Raw genomic sequence first — 18,412 nt, 5'->3', positions numbered from 1 at the left:
GAGGGCTGCGTGTGTCCTGGGAAGCGCGCGCCGCAGCGGGGATGCTCTGCGCGGAGGGAGTCTGGCACGGGGCGGTGTTCGGCGGGCGAGAGGGTGCGCGGGGCTCGGCACGCGGCGCGACCCGGGGGGGCAGCTTCCCAAAAATACTTTCTCTCCTGTTTTCAGTGGATGAGGCTGCCCATGCTACAAGTCCCTGCCCAAAAGCTGAATCTTATCAGCTTGATCCTGGGGTAATGGAGCAAGACTGAGAAGCGGGCGAGTACTTACTGATAGCAGTAGGTGAAGTACAGGCCGCTTCATTCAGAGCAAACCTAGGAGGCTGACAGCCTGCCTGCCCCGGCAAGGGGCCGTCTGTCCAGACTTCTAGACGGAAAGGGAAGGACGGGCTAACCTGACGTTTGTGGAAGCTTTGAGGTCACCCTTTTCTCTCCTGCCTGCAGCAACCTCTGGGCTCCCAAGTCAGGTTTCAGAGCAGAGCCAAACCACTAGGCAAGGTGGTCCAGAGCGGGTACCGGCAGCCAGCAGCTCCGACGGAGGCAAGTTACGCGTCCTTTCTGGGCGTTAGTGGTCATGTGAAGCAGCCTCTTCCTCTGCTAGTTTTGAGCTTCTTAACAATTTATTTTACATGGGACTTTATTTACTGCCTTTGGGATGATCACTTCAACAACAGGGGATATGAAATAAACCATTACAATGAGCAATATGGTGACAATGTGTCGAGTTTAGAGTAACAACTTTTTACTCCGTGGAAATGTCCACATAGGACTGGACATTTATATGAAATATGGAAAGATGTGTGGTTCCATTAAACAGGGTAAATGCATACGGGATATAAACTATCTTCCTTCGTGTCAGTACATCCCACTGCCTGAGGTTAAAAAGAGTCTTAGTGAATAATTTCCCATTATGAGGTTTGGGATAGCGGCCTCTCTTGGAGACAAGATGCAAGGTGAGAGGGATGGTTAGTCAGATCTGGTCTGGCAGGTCTTATTTCTTACGGTGACATGAGTACGGTGTTTTGTGAGTCTGAGATTAAACTCTGCCAAGACTGCAATGACAGGTCTAGGGCAAGCTGTTTTACTCTCCTCCCAGAGATATCTAAATCCTGCTAGAGGTGGCAATAAATGGGGATGGGGACAGGCAGATAGTGGTGAAAAAGGGTTAGGAAACACTTGGGGGGTGTGGGGGTTGGAAGCCTGTTTGGGAGTTTACTATTAATTTCTTAAAAAAAATTTTTTTGACCACAGCATCACTGCTGGGAAAACACAATCCGGACGTCCAGGACTCATTATCCATGATGAGATTTGGCAGACCGCTACCAGGATTAGGCAGGTTTTAGGCTGTTGCTTTTTGGCCATTTCTCTCATTACAGGCTTACAGCAGCTGCCTTATCTCAGAGAAGCACTTTTATTAGATAGGAGACTGAAGGGAGAAAGAGAAGAAATGAGGTAAGGAAGGAAATGATCCAACAGAGGGCAAGAGGCCTGGATAAAGTGATGTCCTGAGGTGGTGGCCATGTTGCCTCGTTCCATCTCGCGAGAGATCCCTGGAGAGCTCTGGACACGGCCCTGTTTAGGCCAGGGTGGGAGCGATCCAGGGATTTTTGTCAGCTTTCCTGCAAAGAAACACCAAGCACATGCAAGCCAAAGCAGTGCTGCGTGCAGCAGCACCCCTGGGCAGGGCAAGGCGGATGCAAACCTTCCCTCCTGTGGAGCTCTGGACTTTGCAGAGTTCTTCAAAGCCACCGATGTGAAACCTCCTTGGGCTGCTGCTGGGAGCAGTGCCTGCAAGGCTGCTGCTTCTGGCCTGGCAGAGCAGGAGAGGCCGAGGTCTCCTCCTGTCCCTACCCCTGCCGACCCTGGGAGCTGGATGGGAGGTCCTGCTGTTGCAGCTGGGCCGGTGCCGGGGCTGTTGCACTTGCGTGCTCAGAACATCTGATTTTCTCCTGCTCCTTGGTTAATCTGTAGGAACTCGGCCTCCTGCTGCTGCTTTTTCCCGTTCGGCACTGGCTCGCGCTGTGCTGGGGCACACCTCTGCTCTCCCTCTCAAATGCAGTACTTGCCTGGGAAGCGATGAGCTGCCTCTGCCCCGCGCTGGGCTCTCATCGGACCGTCTGTCACTGCGCCAGCTCCCCTTTGCACGCGGTTTTATGCCACAATTTCTACCAAGCAGATGGAAGAGGCAGGAAACCCTGTGAAGTGCAGCTACTGGATTAAATAAATGATTGTTTCTCATTTACTGCCTCCCTCTGCCCCCAGCTATTGCAGAGCTTTTTGCTTTAGCAGTCTAGGAGTATGAGATTGAATGTGCTTTTGTCGTAGATCAAATGAATCCTGCCTTGCTTGATGTTTACTTGGCTGCTTTTTATTGGGTCTTCTCTTCCTGAGTTCCTCTGGGGTAAGTACTGAGATTTTTTTGGGCTTCCAGGGTTTTGCATTGGTAGTCTGCAACTTCACACTTCAGTGCTTCGTATGTAAGAACTTAAACACTGGATCTCCCTCAGAGCACAAAACAGGAGCTCGCATATTGTTTTTCAAAAGGCAAGCTCACTTGGCACCTGGTAAGCAACAGAGACCTCAGCTTGGATGCAGTCTGAGGCACTGAATCCAGCAAATATTGCTGGGAGCTCCCAGTGCTAATTAAATCTGAAATACTGTTTTGCTCCCACCAGGGCTGTCCAGCTGTGACAGTCTGAATGGGAGAGCTCAGAGACTGCAGGAAGGATTTGAAAATGTCTCCTTGAGACAAGAGGCAGAACCTGTATCAACAAGAGAGATGCTTTAAATCCTGAGGAGTGAAACTGTTTTTTTTTTTCGAGCACTGTTTTGGAGGCTTAGGGTCCCTCTGGCTAAATCCCCAAGGAAGAACTCAGCTTTTGTATGGGAAAGGATGGAGCAATCCGAGCACAGGCTAAAACAAAGAATTAAAGCAAGTGATATTCAGCAACTGGCTGTTAAAACTGCTTTGAAAACTTCATGCATTGGGCATATGGGCTAAAATTCACCCCAGAGTGAAAGCTTGTTGGGAGGAGATTAGTTCTCGATTCATTTGTCCTGCACCCAGCACAAAAGGGCGCAGTTTGCGATGCTACCACAAAACCACAGGCAGCAGCCGCAATCCGTATCCATAAAGTCCCCGGTAATGCAGAGCCTAAGGGCTGCAGCATTCGGGCAGCCCCTTTTCCCAGGCCACTCCGTAGTCGTATAGCAGACTGCTGTTGGGAAGCAGGCTGCGAGGCCCGTGGAGCAGGGCGCCTGGTGAGCAGCGGCTGGCTCAAAGAGCCACGCTCTGGGCTTGTTCTGGATTCATACCCCAGCTTGGAAATGCCCCGCAGCCTCTGAGATGAGTTTGGAGAAGAATGCATCAGGGTCAGGTGTTCAATTCTATGTGCCAGTAAGTGACCCTTTCTTGCTAATCTCAGCAGAACTGACTGAATAACTGGAGAGAATTTTTGCTTGGTATGGCACAAGTTCAAAGTATGTCATTTGACAAACCGTAGGCCAGATCTTCACATTGCTGCGCGTAGCCGTGACTATTGGCTTTGGTGCTACAGCAACGTGAGCTAACATCTGGCTTGTTGCTCTGCAGCTGTGCTCTGCTTACTACTCTCAGGTGGGAAAGGGAAGTCTGTTTCAATGGGAATAAGTTAGAAAAATGACAAAGGAAATGTCTTATGCTTCATAGCGTCTCTGCCACCTGTCAGGTATTGATGTAACGCATGGGCATTTCAGCGGTTGTCAATGTCTGTAGTCACTACTGCTTCTTTTTTGTTTTATTTTTCTGAAGAACCACAGAAAAATGATGAAAGCTAGGAGCAAAAAGCTACAATGCTGGTCCTCCTACCTTTTACATCTGTGTCAATGTTTAATTTTGAAAGCTCTCTCATTGTAGTCACTGTTTTCTTATTGCAGGCAAGCAGAATTGATAGAAATATTGATCTTCTTTTAATGAGTTTTAAAAGAAAAAAATGAGCGTGACTCAGAGTAGCGAGGTAGTATAGACTGATGGATGTGTCTTATTTTTTGACGGCTACTGATGTATCTTTTTGGAATTTGCTCTGGTTTATCATTTGCCTTGCACAGAGCGATACTTGCTTACTGTGTTTTGCCGCTTGTGGCGAAGGTGTTTGCGTTTCGCTGGCTGCGGTCACGGCCTGCGTCTTCATTTAACTTTCGCAAAGGGCAGCTTTCCAACAGCCCCAGGGCATGGGGTGCTGGGAGGGGAGATGGCCTGAACTGGTCCTGCAGCGCCCTTGGGCTGGTGCTTCGCAGCAGGGAGGAGATGCCTGGGTGAGTCCTTCCTCTCCTCTGAGCCCAGAGCAGGGCAGCTCTCGGCAACGGATGCTCAGGCTGGTTTCTGCAAGCCTGGGCTGTTGCCTCCCATGTCCCCCTGGTGCTCCCCGGTCCTCCAGCACCACCTACAGTCCTCCGTAGGCTGAGGAGCTGCGCCAGTGCCAGCAGGGGCTGCCCAGCCCCGTCAGGAAAGGGTCAGCCGCTGAGGCCAGGTTGTGATTTGGGGGATATTTGCAGCCGTGTCCGTTGCCTCTGAGTTTTCTGGCCTAATCGCTAAAAGAGACAGGGGGCCTGGAGAAAAAAAAGCCAAACCAAACGAAAAACCCCCCAGTTTTCACACCAGCTGAGCGGTCGCAAGGCACCAGGCTGTAAAAGGAGCCTGACCTCAGGGAATTGTAAGGGTATCTCAGCACAGGTCTCGAGCAGCGTTGCAGCATGCAGCTCCCACGGAGCTGGCGTGTCTGCCTGCCGCCCAGGAGCCGACAGCCGCGCCTGCTGCTCAGCACAGCTTGGATCTGTGGCACAACACACGCGGTGCTGTTCGTCGACAGCACGAAACCTCAGCCTGAACCTGCGAGACGAGGCTATCATGAAATATTCATAGGAGTTTCCTTGAGTAAATAGCATTAAAAATTCATTGATATTTTGAGCAACAAGCCATCAGCTGTATCTTATGGGGATGGAGAAGTATGTAAATAAGAAAAGTCTTTCTTTCATGAGACAGCTATTTCAGTCTGCTTCAGCTGCCTTTTGTTTTTGAGACATGCTGAAATGGGTACTCAGCCTCATCTCTCCTGGAGGGGAAGTTAGGCTTCTAACTCACTTGATTGGAGAAGGCCACCTTAGTATTTCTGGATGGGGCACAGTCAGCCAGAGAAACAGCACAGCTGGCGAACTGCCTGTGCAGACAAGGCTGTGTGGTGTACCGGTAACCTGGGGCTCTTCGCAGGGACTTCGGAGGCTGCTGCCATACCAGGAATCTCTGGTGGTGGTGATGATCTCTGACTGTGCAGCTCACTGCCTGGGTCTAATTTCCATAATGACTTTTGAACTTGTATTTGGGTGTTGGGAATTTGACAATTTTTACAAACTTGGCCACGAGCCTGGAGTGTTTCTGTTTAGTGGTGAGTAGCAGGGGTTGTGAGCGGGCTACGGTCAGGATGGTCTCTAGTGCCAGGCAGGCAAGAGGCAGGTTTATGCACAAGGCGAGTTGTGTGTTCCCCTGCCCTGTGCCCGCAGCTGCCAGTGCTGCTCTGAGCTCGGCCTCTGCCTTCAGCTGAATGGGTTAGCGGGAGGAAGCCTGGTGATCGCTCTCTGCCAGGCCATCTAAGTCCACCTCTGCTGCGGGCTGTGGCTATTTCATCAGTAACTGGGGCCTCCCAGAGCTTCAGCGTGGTTTCCCCCTCGCTTTCCTGGGCAATGCAACAAAGGTGATCCTGGTGCTGTCCTTGCCCAGTTCCCTGTCCGGTGCAGCATGCCAGCTGGGGACCGGCAGCGCTCGTCGGCCTCGGATGCGATGACTGCGGTGGAGCATCTGCTGGGTCAGAGGAAAAAGAGTGGATGCAGCAGCACAAGTGACTTCTGTTCCACCTCTGCCACAAGAGCTCTGCAGTGGCAAGAAGAGAGTCTCGTGCCCCAGCATGGGACAGCCGGTACCCAAGCCACAGGCTAGAAAGTCTTCCCTTCCCGCAGGGCGCCAGCCAGGCATCTTTCGGCAACAAGAAATTATATGGAAAACCAGAAGCTGCTGTTTGACCTTTATTGCTCTTTGTGCGCTACAGCCAAAAGACCACAGGGAGAATACAGCGCCCAGGGAGGTGGGGCTGTTTCCCTGGAGGTCTGGGTGCACATGGGGCGGGGAGGGCCTCGCTGAGTGATGGGGCTCACCAGCACATCCCTAACGCAGCTTGTGGGCAGGAAAGTTGTCCTTTACACATCACGGCTGGCAGGCACTTGGCTTCAGATGCGAGGGTGATAAAGAGCAGCTGCAGGCTCTCTTTTCTGATCTTTTCCCGGCTTAGGACATTTTGTTCCCCAAGGTCTTGTCTCTCTGAATGTAACTGCTAACAGGGAGAGGTTGGTCGGCAGCCTTCCCGCCACCTGGGCCGAGGTCTGTCCGTGCCTCGGAGCCCCACCGCTGGCGGGGCTGGCTGCCAGCCTGCAGCCCCCTGCTTGCACCGACAGCCCGGGGGCTGCCGCTGCTCCTCGGCAGCGCTTGGTGTTTCTCATACAGCAGCTAAGCAAAATAATGGGAGGGGGAAGCGGGGGGGGCAGCAGGTGGAAGATGGGTTGGAGAGCTGAGGCAACTCAACAGCTGCTGATCTCGCTCGGCTCGGCACTGGGGGGGGACGGGAGCGTTTCCCCTGGGGCTCCCCAGCCTGAGCAGCGTGCTTCTGGGAGCAGGGGGATGGGTGGCGGGAGGGGGGCCGCTGAGCAAGGGTCCCGTCAGCGGGAGAGGGAGGGCCCCGAAACAAGGAGTCCCTTCAGCGTGGCCGTGGGCGCTGCGTGGTGCGCGTGCACGGCGTCGTGCCGGGAGCGTGCGGAGGGAAACCCGAGCTGGTTCGCAGGAGACCCGCGTGCTCGGCTTCCGTGGCTCAGCAGCAGCCCAAACTAGCAGCTGCCCCGCTCTCTTGCTATCATGGTGAGAAGCGCTTCCTCGCCTTGCCCCCCTGCTGCAGCAGCCAGCCTGGGCAGCGGCGTCATCGCTTGAAGCTTGTCCCCTTCCACGAGACCTGGCCTTTGTTGCTGATCTGCTCCCTGGGATTCCGCTCCTTTCCCTAGAGCCCAGCCTTAGCCGAGCAGATTCCCGACAACCTGCTTCACATCAGGGACGCCGTGCAAAGCCGCAAGAGCCTGACAGCAGAGACAGAGAGGGAAGCAAGGAGGACACAGGCCTCCCTGGAACGCGGTGGGTGAGCTATTTCTGGGCTTTGGGAACGGGGGAGCCCTCTGAGTCTTGACCTCCCGCAGAATCCGTGGCCTTAGCTCACCTCCTCCTGGCATTGCGGGGAAAGGATCGGGTGGGCCCTAGGAACAGGCGTATAACGACCCAGGGGCTTCACCAGGGGGTTCATAGTGCTGAGAGAGACAGAAAAGACCATGTTAATCCTCTCTCCCTCTCTGTTTCTTAAAGATTCAGCTAATGCATCTCTCAAAACTCTCTGCACCGTCAGGAGGCTGTTCCTGCTGCTCGGGGTCGCCGGGCTGCTGGCGGGGACAGCAGCTGGGGCATGGCTCCTAGGTCAGTGTCGGCTCCGGGACAGCCCTGCTGCTGCGGGCAGAGCCCAGCCGCCAAACTGGCGAGCGAGTTAGAGGTGGCGGTGATGGGAGCTCCTTGGTCGGTGAGCTGCAGCGTGGGACGGGGGGACGTGGCTGGTGCGGGCTCTGCTGCCGGTTGCTGGGGTCCCGGCAGCAAGCTGCAGCTGTGCCCATTGAGAGGCTCATCACCTCTTCCAGGGGGCAGTGCAGGATCATTCCCAATATTGTGCATCCTCGGATACTGCCCAAGCTGTGTGAGTCCCCCTCCACCCCCTTCTCTGTTTCTTGAAGTGAAACACCTGAAGGAGCCTCAGCCAGACCAGGGCTTCACCCCGCTGCAGGAGCCAGACGCGATCCCAACGTGCACTGACGGTGAAGACGACGACCCTGTGGTCCGTGGGGCTCCCAGCAGAGGTTTACATCTTTGTTTGCTGCCACAGAGGATGGGGAACAGGGAGCAGCATGCAGGACCGTGTCTGCCAAGTCCAGCAAGAACAGAAAAGATGCTCTTTAATAACAAATAGCTCTTAGGGATCCACTAGCTTCTTTCAGCTGCATTTTGCGATTGTTTTGCTTTGCTTTTAAGTCGTGCTGCCTTCTCCAGCATTACGGCTTTATTGCATGGAGTGATCCTATGCAAAGGCAACTCTTGCAGGACTCCTTTGCATGTAATTACTCAGCAGAGCTGCCACGCAGGCACTGAAATATGCGAATAGGTTCATGTATAGTTTCTAATTGCTTCAAATGGCTTTTTCTGGGGGCTTGGGTGGGTTGGTTGGTTTGTTTGTTTTTTGCTTTAGGTGTGTGTGACTCTCTGCTGTGCTGGCCCTGCACAAAACACTGCAAGGAACGGAACTTGCAGGTTGTCTTTAATGGAAGGGCTTTAGTGTCTTTCAGAATAAACATGGCAAACTCCTTGCTGGAAGCACAGGTGGAAGGCCGTCCTGGCTGGCTCCTGGCGTGCCACGAGCGCTGGAGTCTGTCCTTGGGCACCCTGCTCTGCCGGCAGCTCGGGTATCTCAGGTGGGCACGACAGAAGCAGCCGCTTCGAGCCCTACTCACCCTTTTCCAAGGGTGATGATCTTGGCAAAAGCGGGTGCTTGAAGGCTGGGAGGTTTGTCAGGGCAGCAGTGCCAGATCACGCAGGTCCCTGGTGAACGCCGGGCGGAAAGCGGGGCTCGGGCTGGCATGGGCACCTGTGAGAAGAGCTGCAGAAGATCCTTTCCTGCCAAGGAGGTTCATTCCCAGCTGCCAGAGCGGCAGGACTGTGGACCATTGTTCCCATGGCAGGGTTAAATTCCTGATCCCCCAGCCCTTCCTGGGACCTTTACCGTTGCTTCTGCAGAATGACCCATCAGAAAGGAGTGAACCTGAGCGATGTCAAGGTGAATGACACACAGGAGTTCGTTCAGGTGAGACCCCATCAGGAAGGCAGCCTGGAAGACATGTGGCAGATCAGGTAAGGGCAGGTCTGGGGGCAGCAGAGTTTGCTGGTGGGGCTGAAAAAAACAGAGGCCTTTTTTCAGGCTTAAGAACACAGAAAACTGTCCTGGTTTTGTGCAGTAAGCAGCCCCTTTGGGGACTGCCGCATCTGCCCTGGAGCTCCCTAGTGCCCCAGGGGTCTGGCTTCGTGTGTATTCTGACCAGAGGCTTATTTCCCGCACAGGAGCAGCTGTGAATCAGGTCGAATTGTGGCTCTGAAATGCTCAGGTGAGTGCCTCTCTCCTCTCCATGTCCCCAGGATCTCCACCTGGACCTAGCAGTTTCTTTGCTCCCACTCCACCCGCTTCCCTCACCCTCCAGCGTGAGGGTCTGGCACCTGGAGCTTCACCTAACACCTGCTCCCCGGCTGCCTTGCAGAGTGCGGGCTGCGCCCCGGCACTGCACGGGTGGTCGGGGGGACGGACGTGCCCCCAGGGCGCTGGCCTTGGCAGGTCAGCGTGTACCACGGCTCCCAGCACCGCTGCGGAGGCTCCGTGCTGGCGCGCGAATGGATCGTCACGGCGGCTCACTGCGTGCACAGGTACCTCCGGGCTCTCCCGTGCCCAGCCTCGGAGGCACTGCGTTATCTGCTCTTATCCCAGGCCTTGGCACTTGTTGCCCTGCAGTAAGAGGCATGCTGTATTTCTGCTCAGTTACAGGCGGCTTCAAGCCTCTGCCTGGCTGGTTTTTGCAGGCATTATCACCCATGGCTCGATCAGGCAGGAGGCCGGGGTATCAGTAAAGAAAATAATTTACCACCCGCTTTATGATGACAATAGCCTCGACTATGACATTGCTCTGATGAAGCTCCAAGTCCCCCTGAATTTCTCAGGTAAGATGCTGTCGTGATGCGGTTGTGTCCTTCTCCCATCTGTGGAGTTGTCTGTCTTATCCCACAACTAAGAGATTGGCCAAAACCCAGCCTTTTCTGAACCTGCCATTTCAGGGCAGCTCTTTAAGGATATCCAGCCTGGCACCTGGGAGGCAGCACGCACAGCAGCATGCACATGCCCGAGCTGTGCATTACTGGGAAGGTGGCTGTGGGAGCTGAAGCCTCCAGAGCGCCTGGCCCCAGAGCCTTTCACTTCAGCGTGCCAGGCGGAGCGGCTCTGCAGGCTGATAGCTCCGCAGCCCTTCCCTGGCTGCTCGTGCTCGGCACAGCACGAAGCTGTGCCCGCTGGCCTGGCACTTACCCATCGCCTTCTTACCAGATGCCATCCGCGCTGTGTGTCTGCCACCCTCCCACCAGGACCTCTTCCAGGGCACGCAGTGTTGGGTCTCTGGCTGGGGCTATACCAGACCAGACCAAGGTAAGCTCCCATCTGGTCCCTGCCGCTCAGCGCTGACCGGAGGCTTTCCCCTTGCTCCCCACTGGCCCTGTCCAGCCCCTTCCGTGCCGCGTGTGATCTTGCAAATGCCCCCTCCTGCCTTCATCCCACCCCTGCTCCAGCAGCTCTGCACCCCACAGCCACAGCTCCTGTGGGCCTGGCTGTATTTAATGCCATAAGGTAATGCCATCTTTCCCATCTTCTGACTTCTTCAGCTAGTGCCCTGCTCTTCCCCTCTTGCTTCCTTGCAGATCTTGTTTCCTTCTTGGCTTCTCCTTCTCCCTCCCCAGCGCAGGTTACCGAGACACTGAAGGAAGCACTCGTTCCCTTAATCGGTACCAAGAGGTGCAATAGTTCGTGCATGTACGCAGGCGAGCTCACTGCCAGGATGCTGTGTGCCGGCTACCCGCGGGGGAAAATAGATGCATGCCAGGTAACAGGAGGGAGCAAGTGGCGCACGCTGGGCGTGCATGGCAGGTGTGGAAAGGACTGATACGTCCTACGTCCCTGTTATGCTCCAGCAAATGCTGGGGTTTGTGGCAATAGCTTGCAGTAAACAGTCTGTGTAGGGTAGTGCTGGGCCCATTGCATCTTGCACTGCAGCGTGGAGCCCGCAGTGCCCTGGTGCATGGATCTCGGGTTGAGATTTAGCTATCTTTATAGAAGGAACACGGAAACCTTGCAGGGAGGCACGCACTACTTCTTGTACCTGTGTTTCAGCTTCTGGTATGGCCGATGGAACAAAGCCGTGTGGGAGAAGCCAGCCTGATCTGCATCCCAGCTGCCAGTGGGGCAGAGCTGCTTCATGGGTCCTTCATGAGTGCTCTGTCTTGCAGGGTGACAGCGGGGGCCCCCTGGTTTGCCAGGATGAATTCGCATGGCGCTTAGTGGGCATTGTGAGCTGGGGCCAGGGCTGTGCTGAACCCAACCACCCTGGGGTTTATACCAATGTGGCTCAGCTTCTGCCATGGATTTATCACATCACTGAGGTAAGCAGGAGCAAGCGAAGGCGTATGTTCAGCCTGACCTACAGCCATGCATGTTGCATAGACAAATCCCAATGCTAGCATCCTATTTTAACTCTTTCCTTCACTACCCTATGCTCACCCTTGACACGTGAACCTTGGGACAACTTCTTTTATGGTACTGATTCCTTTTTTCTCCCTTTTTTTTGGACTAGATCTACTAGAAACAAGGCAAAGAGAGACTTCACAGAGCAACGCTTTGCCCTTTCCACGTAGTAAGTGGAGAACGGTCCAGGACTAATTCATAGTGTGTTACTATAACCCTAACAGAATCCCCAGACAGCACTAGAAAACGTGCTCAGTATAAATAGTTTATTAAAGAAAATAGCAAATTACATTTCTGTGAACAATCCACATGGGAGAAGTGGTGTTTTTCAAAATACGCGGTTTTTTGGATTGTTATGTGTAAAGGGGCAGGGGATCCCATGAGATGCAAGTGTTATGGGAACACTCTCAGCCTTCAGATAAATTACTTGGAGGGGAAGAAAAGAAAAATAAGCTAGAGTTTTAAGTGGCAGTCAGAGTTTGCTTCAATACCTCCCTTCCTTGCTGCATTCCCACGTGCTAGACTCAGTCTAGCTGCCAATTTGACTGCATTTGCCCCCTCCCTATGCCCGTTAAAGCCAGGAACAGAAGGGTCTCCTCACCACCTGCCATGGCTGTGCTCAGCTGACCCAGCAGGCAGAATGGCCATTCAGTTCTGCCATGACTTAGGCGCAGTACGAAAGCCAGCTGTGATTCAGGCCCTGCACAAATGCTTGGAAATGTGAACGGAAGTCAGACAAAACTACAAATGAAAAGGATGCAACAGTAGATAACAGATTAAAACATTAAGCTCTGTGCCTGACACTTTTGTAAGCAGGTTGTAAGCACTGCATGGTAGGAAATACTTCGTTCCGTGTGTGCCGCAACTGGCACATCTGGGCTTCTGCGCGATGTTTTAACAAATGCTCTTGGTGAGTTTTTCAATCAAAATAAATGTACGTTTCTCAGTCTCAAACATAGCCTTTTGTAACTTAAAAGATAATGCTATGAGTGCACACTTAATTCCCTTTTTATATTCATTTACATTTCTCTCATTATTCTTAAAGGACAGAAAATTTACCACCAGAAATACAACAGATGCCAGACCTACCTAGTTCACACACAACAAAAAGGTAAAGGAAGGAGCCGAACTGGCTTCTACAGTTGGTAAAGTGAGATTGAAAAATTCCAAGTCAGTTTTAAGATATTTTCCATGAGAAATAAAGCCATGAGGAATTTTGCCACTTGTGCAAAACCCTGTGACTTGATCAACAGTTCACTCAGAACAGGATCTCCCCCCCCCCCCCCCCCCCCCAAATTTTCACTTTCTTGAGGTCTGCTCTTCAGGGAAACCTGAGGTGGGAAAGAGCAAAGTTTGGCACTTCAGCATTCTCAGACGGATATCAAAAGCTATCAAAGTCTGTGGGTCTCATGTAATTTGCAGGGACAGAAGAGGTAAGACACAAAGGGGCTACCTGCCCCCGATGTAAAACTGCATAGATAAGATTCACTATTGAGAAATAAAAATACCTCTACAAGACCCTTAAGCAAGCAAGCTTGAGTTGACATTATACAGCGCCTTGCATGAGGCCTATCTGACAGCAGATTTATTTCCCTGTGCTTGGCTTAACAGGAAGATGAAATCCTACAGAATGGAAATTAGCAAATATCACAAAAAGCATCTCTTCTTCACCAGGACTGTACACCCCACCAGCTCATGAAGGAAAACTTTGATCTGGGCAGAACACCTCTGGGGAGCGTGGCAGCAGCTTGAATTTTCAAGCCCAAACTCTGTTTGCCTGGCAGACGGAGCATAAACCATTAGTGTCCATGTGTTACCCACCTGTGATTTTTCTGGTCCCAGGCTCACGGATCCATCCTCTTTGCCCTACAAACATTAAGCTAGGAAATGTTTCTTCTCCCTCAGTCAAGCCTCCAGGAAGCACTTACCTAATGCTAAGTTTTTTTATACCAGTACAAATAAGAAGGGTCAAATCCCAAAAATATTTGAAAGACTCAAGTTTGCTCTTTATCAGAAGATGCAACATGTAGGAGTAAAAACAGAGTTACTTAATTTTGGCCAGTGCTGCTGCCCTCCTTTCTGTGTTCTGGAACAAGGCTCGGATCAGACTCTTTACTTCAGCTGCGGAGAATTCAGCTGCAAGAGGCCCCTTCCCATCCGCCCACCTACGTGGGAGAGAAAGATCTTTATTTCACCAAGCTGCACAGAAATGTCATGTAAAAACAAGCATTTTGAGCACTCGTTACAGTAGTAAGTCTGAAGGCAAAACAAATCCAGTTAGCAGCCTATTAGCTGTATGCAACTTGAGTCTAGAATTGTTTAGCTAGGTATATAAAGCAACAGGTTGTGAGGTGATTTTTGCACTCATTACAAACTGTACCTTTTCCTTCTCCAGAATAAGCCTAAAGCCTGTCTGCAAAATTCCTATTCACCTCCTGAACAACCTCCAGAAAAAAAAAGTGGTTTATGCCCAGGCGGAAGTAGAGTTGGGAACCTTTGGTGTCTGACATGGTTCCAACAGCAGCAATGAGCAGGGCACAGGAAAGCAACTGCCTTCCCTACGTGCTTTCTCCACGGCTGGTACTTTTTTAGTTTAGCCTACTAAGGATGGTATGTTTTCTTGCCATTCAGACGTATGCATGAGGCAGCTGTGAACAGGGAATGTCTAGCTTCTGACAACTCATGCCAACTAACGTAATAAAAGTAATTATGCAAATCCTCATGTATAATTCAGATGAATCCCCCTTGCAAGTTAAAAGAAGCAAGAAACAGCATCTAAAAAGCAGAGGCTGAGCACGCGGAATGATTGCAGCAGCAAGGCACAGCTAACATCAAAAGCAGTAGGCAAAACGCCAGGCTGCTTACCATGAAATACTTCTGAACTTAGAGAAGCCAAGGGGGATGCGCAATCACTCCGTGCTTGGCTCTCCCATGGCACTTGTTTTTTTACCATTGCCTTTTCCTTTGCAGGAGGCAGCTGAATATATGAGCAAGCTTGAAACGGACTATAAACACACAGCCAAGAAACAGCCCCAGGAGCAGTTATCTGATCCTTAACAACGGCGATTGCCTTTCATCTGAACAGAGTTCCCTGAGTGCAGTGCCCTGCTGATGTCAGACCACTTCCCAGCTCCCTGTTATTGGGGTGAAGAACTAACTGAAAAGGAAGAAAGGAAGACACCTACTGATCTACTATTTCTTGGAGGTTGGCTTGCAAGATGATCATTAGCTCTTTGAATGTCATCCATTTCTGCACGTAGACTGGAACTTCCTCTTGGTATGTCTTATTTTTGTCGTCTTCAGGTAGTGGGGTGAAAACTTGGGGTCCTTCCTCCACCATGGTCCTACAGAGGGAGTACAACCTATCTGCATCTTCTGCAGAGATATCCTAGAATTGAACAAATGTTAACAGGGGAGTAATTAGATATATTTTTGGAGTGCCAAGCAGTAAGTGAAGTAAAAAAAAAAAGGCGGCTCTGTGTGCGAAGATGAGATGAAAGCAGTGGTTTAGATCACATTTAACATTCTCAAGCTAAGGTAACTTATTTCATGAATAGCTATTTCAGCAAGTTCTCAGTGATTGCCTCAGAACAAGGGCTGCGCTTCTATACAGTGTATCTTAGTGCTATAGCAAGCATCTCGCTGTGAAGCAGAGGTGTTACCACGAAGGTCTGAACAGTTTACAATGTAACTGTAACATCATTGCCAGCCCAACGATGAAAGCCAAGCTTTTGGCAGGCACAGCCTGAGCAAGTGTCCTGTAAACTAGCTGTTACGGGAAAAGAGGACTTCCTGGCCTAATGCACAGTGGGAAGGCTCTTTGGATGTAGACTACAACTAGAACAGATGCACTAACCTATTGCTATCATTCGCTGTGAAAACATATTTTAATTAAGACATGTAATAGGATAGTTGTACTTGACCCAAGGTAACCTGACAATCACTTAAACACAGTACCAGGAGTCAAATGGAAATTTAAACAGATAAGAATTTCAGTTTGAAATGTCACAGGTATTTCGGCATCTAGTGCCTAGATAGAATGGAGAGGTTCAGCAGCGATGCACGGATTGAAACTGTGTCAGAATAGATGGATTTTGAAACAACAGTTAACTCCTATGCCCTGAACAAAGAAAAAGAGATCGATTCATAGAAATGTTTATAGTAGGAGTGACACACCTAAATCCAAATTAAGATGAAATCATGGCCACTTCCCTGACTCTCCCCTTGACTACCGTCATGGAATTGCTGTAAGAGTATATATGGTCTCAACTGGATGCGAGTTATTGGTATCGTGAACATTTCTCATAGACAGGACCACAATTACAATTTCTGTGAAAGACAACTGTTCCCCTGAAACCTGATCTTGGAAAGAAGTTCTCGAGGTCACAAATGCTAGCTGTTCACACCTGGCTCACGCCTGGCGTGTCCATCTCATGCAGTTACCTCTAGGGCAGCAATCCTAGTGACAATCTCTGAGAGCGCTGTGTTCAGTAAAGTCCCCATAGCCTTGCAGTATACGTTGACGGGAAGGACATCTTGCCAGACTTTTCCCAGTCTTTTCAACTGATGCAATACCTGGAAGATAACAGGAAGATAACAAGTGTTATCTACTTGTTATCAAAAAGAACATTGAGAGGCACCAAAGGGTAAGGTAACTACGTATGGTCAGAAACTGGTTTGAAAGAAGCAAAAGGCAATGAAGTATCCTGCTATTGCACAGAGCAAACATTCCTGGGAAAAAATGCAACATTTTCAGTTTGCATTAAGGCTCATCAAAAATGCGACAAATCTTTTCCTTGAAAAATGAAAAACATTATAAACATACTATAAACAAAAGTTCAAGATTAAGAAGCTTTTCATTTCAACTTGGAGCAAGAGGAACTGAACTCAGCATGCTTCAATTTTACAAAAAGACACAGCCCAGGGAAAAAAAAGTCATGCCAGAAAATTGTTGGTTTGAAAAGCTCCACTTTGCTGAAACACAGCACAGTTCTCAGGACTGAGATTACATACCATACCTTCCCAAGGACAACATCTATGGACAGTGGAATGTGGCTTTGATTGCCTGCCTTACCTGCCTTATTGCTTTGTTTGCAGCACAGTAATTTTCCTCATCATCCATATTAGAAAAATTCCTGGCACTTGACAGCCTCTCCAGGATTTCTCCTTTCTGCACTCGCATCTGAGCCAGAAAACACTCCATCCCTTTAGAGGCAAAAACAAGCAGAGAGAAGCAATTAAGCAATTACTAAATTTGCTCTGCCAATTTAGAGACTGTAAGTGCTGAATAATGAACTTGCTATAATGTTTTATTTTTAAAGGAATTTCCAGTCTCTAAACAGTCTCATAGAGCAAATTTAACCAGGCCCAGTCACATATTCAGTAAGCTCTTGCCCAGCTTGCATTGCTACAACGCTTTTGAAAAAGAGCTGAGTAGCAGAATTAACTATGGATGACAGGCTCCTATTAGGCTCACACAAACTTATCTCAGAATTTGTTTCCATAGAATAAGCTAAAGAAAATATCAAAGGACTGAGCAGCAGATCCCAAAATATCCGAGTGCCACAACATCTCGCTGGCTAATGAACTGTTCTTGGAACTATGCACTGAACAAGAAGAGCTGGGTTTCAAAGAGTCAAGCCCTAAACAGCCATCTTGCTTAGAGTTGTAACGCTCTGTCAGACTTCCTAATCTAGAAAATGTCCTTGCTATTTGTCCAAAACTCTTAAATAATAATCCACTGCTCAAGTCAGAAGCCACACTTACGTTAAATCATTCAGCAACAAATGCCAGGATTAATTACCATGCCATCCATCAATGTATTTCAATACCAAAAGGTAAAATTACCAAGTCTCCTAAAACCAGGTACCAGATCTACAAAAGTAGCTGCCCCGTCGCACAGGATGTTAGTCAGGCGGTATCGGAACTGGTGTCCCAGGGTGAGCAAGTGGTGAGCAATATACATGCAGTTGTTGTGGTGAATAGCTGCCAGCTGGGGTAATTTCTGAAGGTTCTCCCTGTCCCAGGAAGGAGGAAGAGAAAAGGAAGAAATGTATATAGTTAGACCTGGCTCTGTTAAAAACATTGTCATGCCTATGCTAGAGAAACTCACCATCTGTCCCAGACAGATGTTGCAAGTAACTAACTGTGGGCAATGCCTGATAAAGACATCAGTTGGAATAAAAGCATTTAACCTCCTGTCACATCCACACAAGAACTTACAGGATGGGAGTTCCATGGCTAGTGAAATAGCACTTTGGCATTTGAACCATGTGTTATATCCACATTGCTTCCAGCAATGGACTTTCAAACAGGAAGATAGGTGGTTATAGGAAAGTTACGGTGAAGAAAAGAGAAAGAAGTCCTTTTCAGTAATACCCCAGTGTTCTCTAACAGAATTATATACTTTCAGTCTTCATTGCTGTTCTTTTTTACAGGAAAAACATGAAAAATCTCTGCATCAGACTTGGGGTCAAAGTTACGTGGCTGGATTCAAACACAACTGTTACAAGAACTGCAACTATCTCCTCGGTCATAAGACTGCCAACTCAGAAACTCTCAAGCATCTATTTTGCAGCAGGTACAATTTAATAACAGATTAAGAGTACTAGCTTTTTGCCGCTGGAGGAAGCCCTTAGTAATCTCTGGCTGTGGTGGACAAACTGGGGACAAATGGGGCTGTTCCAGTGGCATTGTCCTCTCTCCAAAACAGGCCCTAGGTAATACACACACACACACACACTTACTTGTGGTATGTTGGCACTACATCATAGAACAGCTGGAATATATTCCGTACAGAGCAGAAGAGCTGTATACAGCTACAAGGAAAAAAAGGTTCATCTTAGTTTGTCAGTGGAATTAACGTCTTGTTCGCAAGTGACCCTCAACCTTCTCCAAAACAAGGTTTTATTAGTAGTGAAGCACTGGCAGTGGAGTACTAGTACAAAGAATAGATTGTCAGGATCAATTACAGCGACGTCA

At 50.0% G+C, this 18,412-nt stretch overlaps 2 protein-coding genes across 3 annotated transcripts in view; one reads left to right on the top strand and one right to left on the bottom strand.

Annotated features, from left to right (window-relative positions):
* The first annotated feature begins 7,522 nt into the window (after window positions 1-7,522).
* Window positions 7,523-11,549, top strand: TMPRSS5 (transmembrane serine protease 5). The gene is made up of 11 exons (XM_075521191.1): window positions 7,523-7,667; window positions 7,749-7,946; window positions 8,351-8,573; window positions 8,896-9,009; window positions 9,217-9,260; window positions 9,411-9,573; window positions 9,686-9,864; window positions 10,244-10,342; window positions 10,651-10,793; window positions 11,197-11,349; window positions 11,541-11,549. Exons 1-11 carry the CDS (start codon window positions 7,523-7,525, stop codon window positions 11,547-11,549), a joined length of 1,470 nt encoding a protein of 489 aa, XP_075377306.1.
* Window positions 11,550-11,683: 134 nt separating this feature from the next.
* The window catches only part of ZW10 (zw10 kinetochore protein), a 227,747-nt gene continuing 221,018 nt past the window's right edge, over window positions 11,684-18,412 (bottom strand). For both annotated transcript variants that reach the window (XM_075521354.1, XM_075521353.1), the window contains 6 exons: window positions 18,178-18,249; window positions 17,279-17,448; window positions 16,506-16,636; window positions 15,875-16,006; window positions 14,617-14,819; window positions 11,684-13,596 (listed from right to left, as the gene is read on the bottom strand). In XM_075521354.1, coding sequence (XP_075377469.1) covers window positions 13,476-13,596; window positions 14,617-14,819; window positions 15,875-16,006; window positions 16,506-16,636; window positions 17,279-17,448; window positions 18,178-18,249 — 829 coding nt within the window. In that variant the 3' untranslated portion in view covers window positions 11,684-13,475. The remainder of the gene's footprint in view (window positions 13,597-14,616; window positions 14,820-15,874; window positions 16,007-16,505; window positions 16,637-17,278; window positions 17,449-18,177; window positions 18,250-18,412) is intronic.

This window comes from Mycteria americana, chromosome 19, assembly GCF_035582795.1.
Source record: "Mycteria americana isolate JAX WOST 10 ecotype Jacksonville Zoo and Gardens chromosome 19, USCA_MyAme_1.0, whole genome shotgun sequence".
Taxonomy (NCBI): domain Eukaryota; kingdom Metazoa; phylum Chordata; class Aves; order Ciconiiformes; family Ciconiidae; genus Mycteria; species Mycteria americana.
This window is presented reverse-complemented; position numbering and strand designations above follow the sequence as displayed.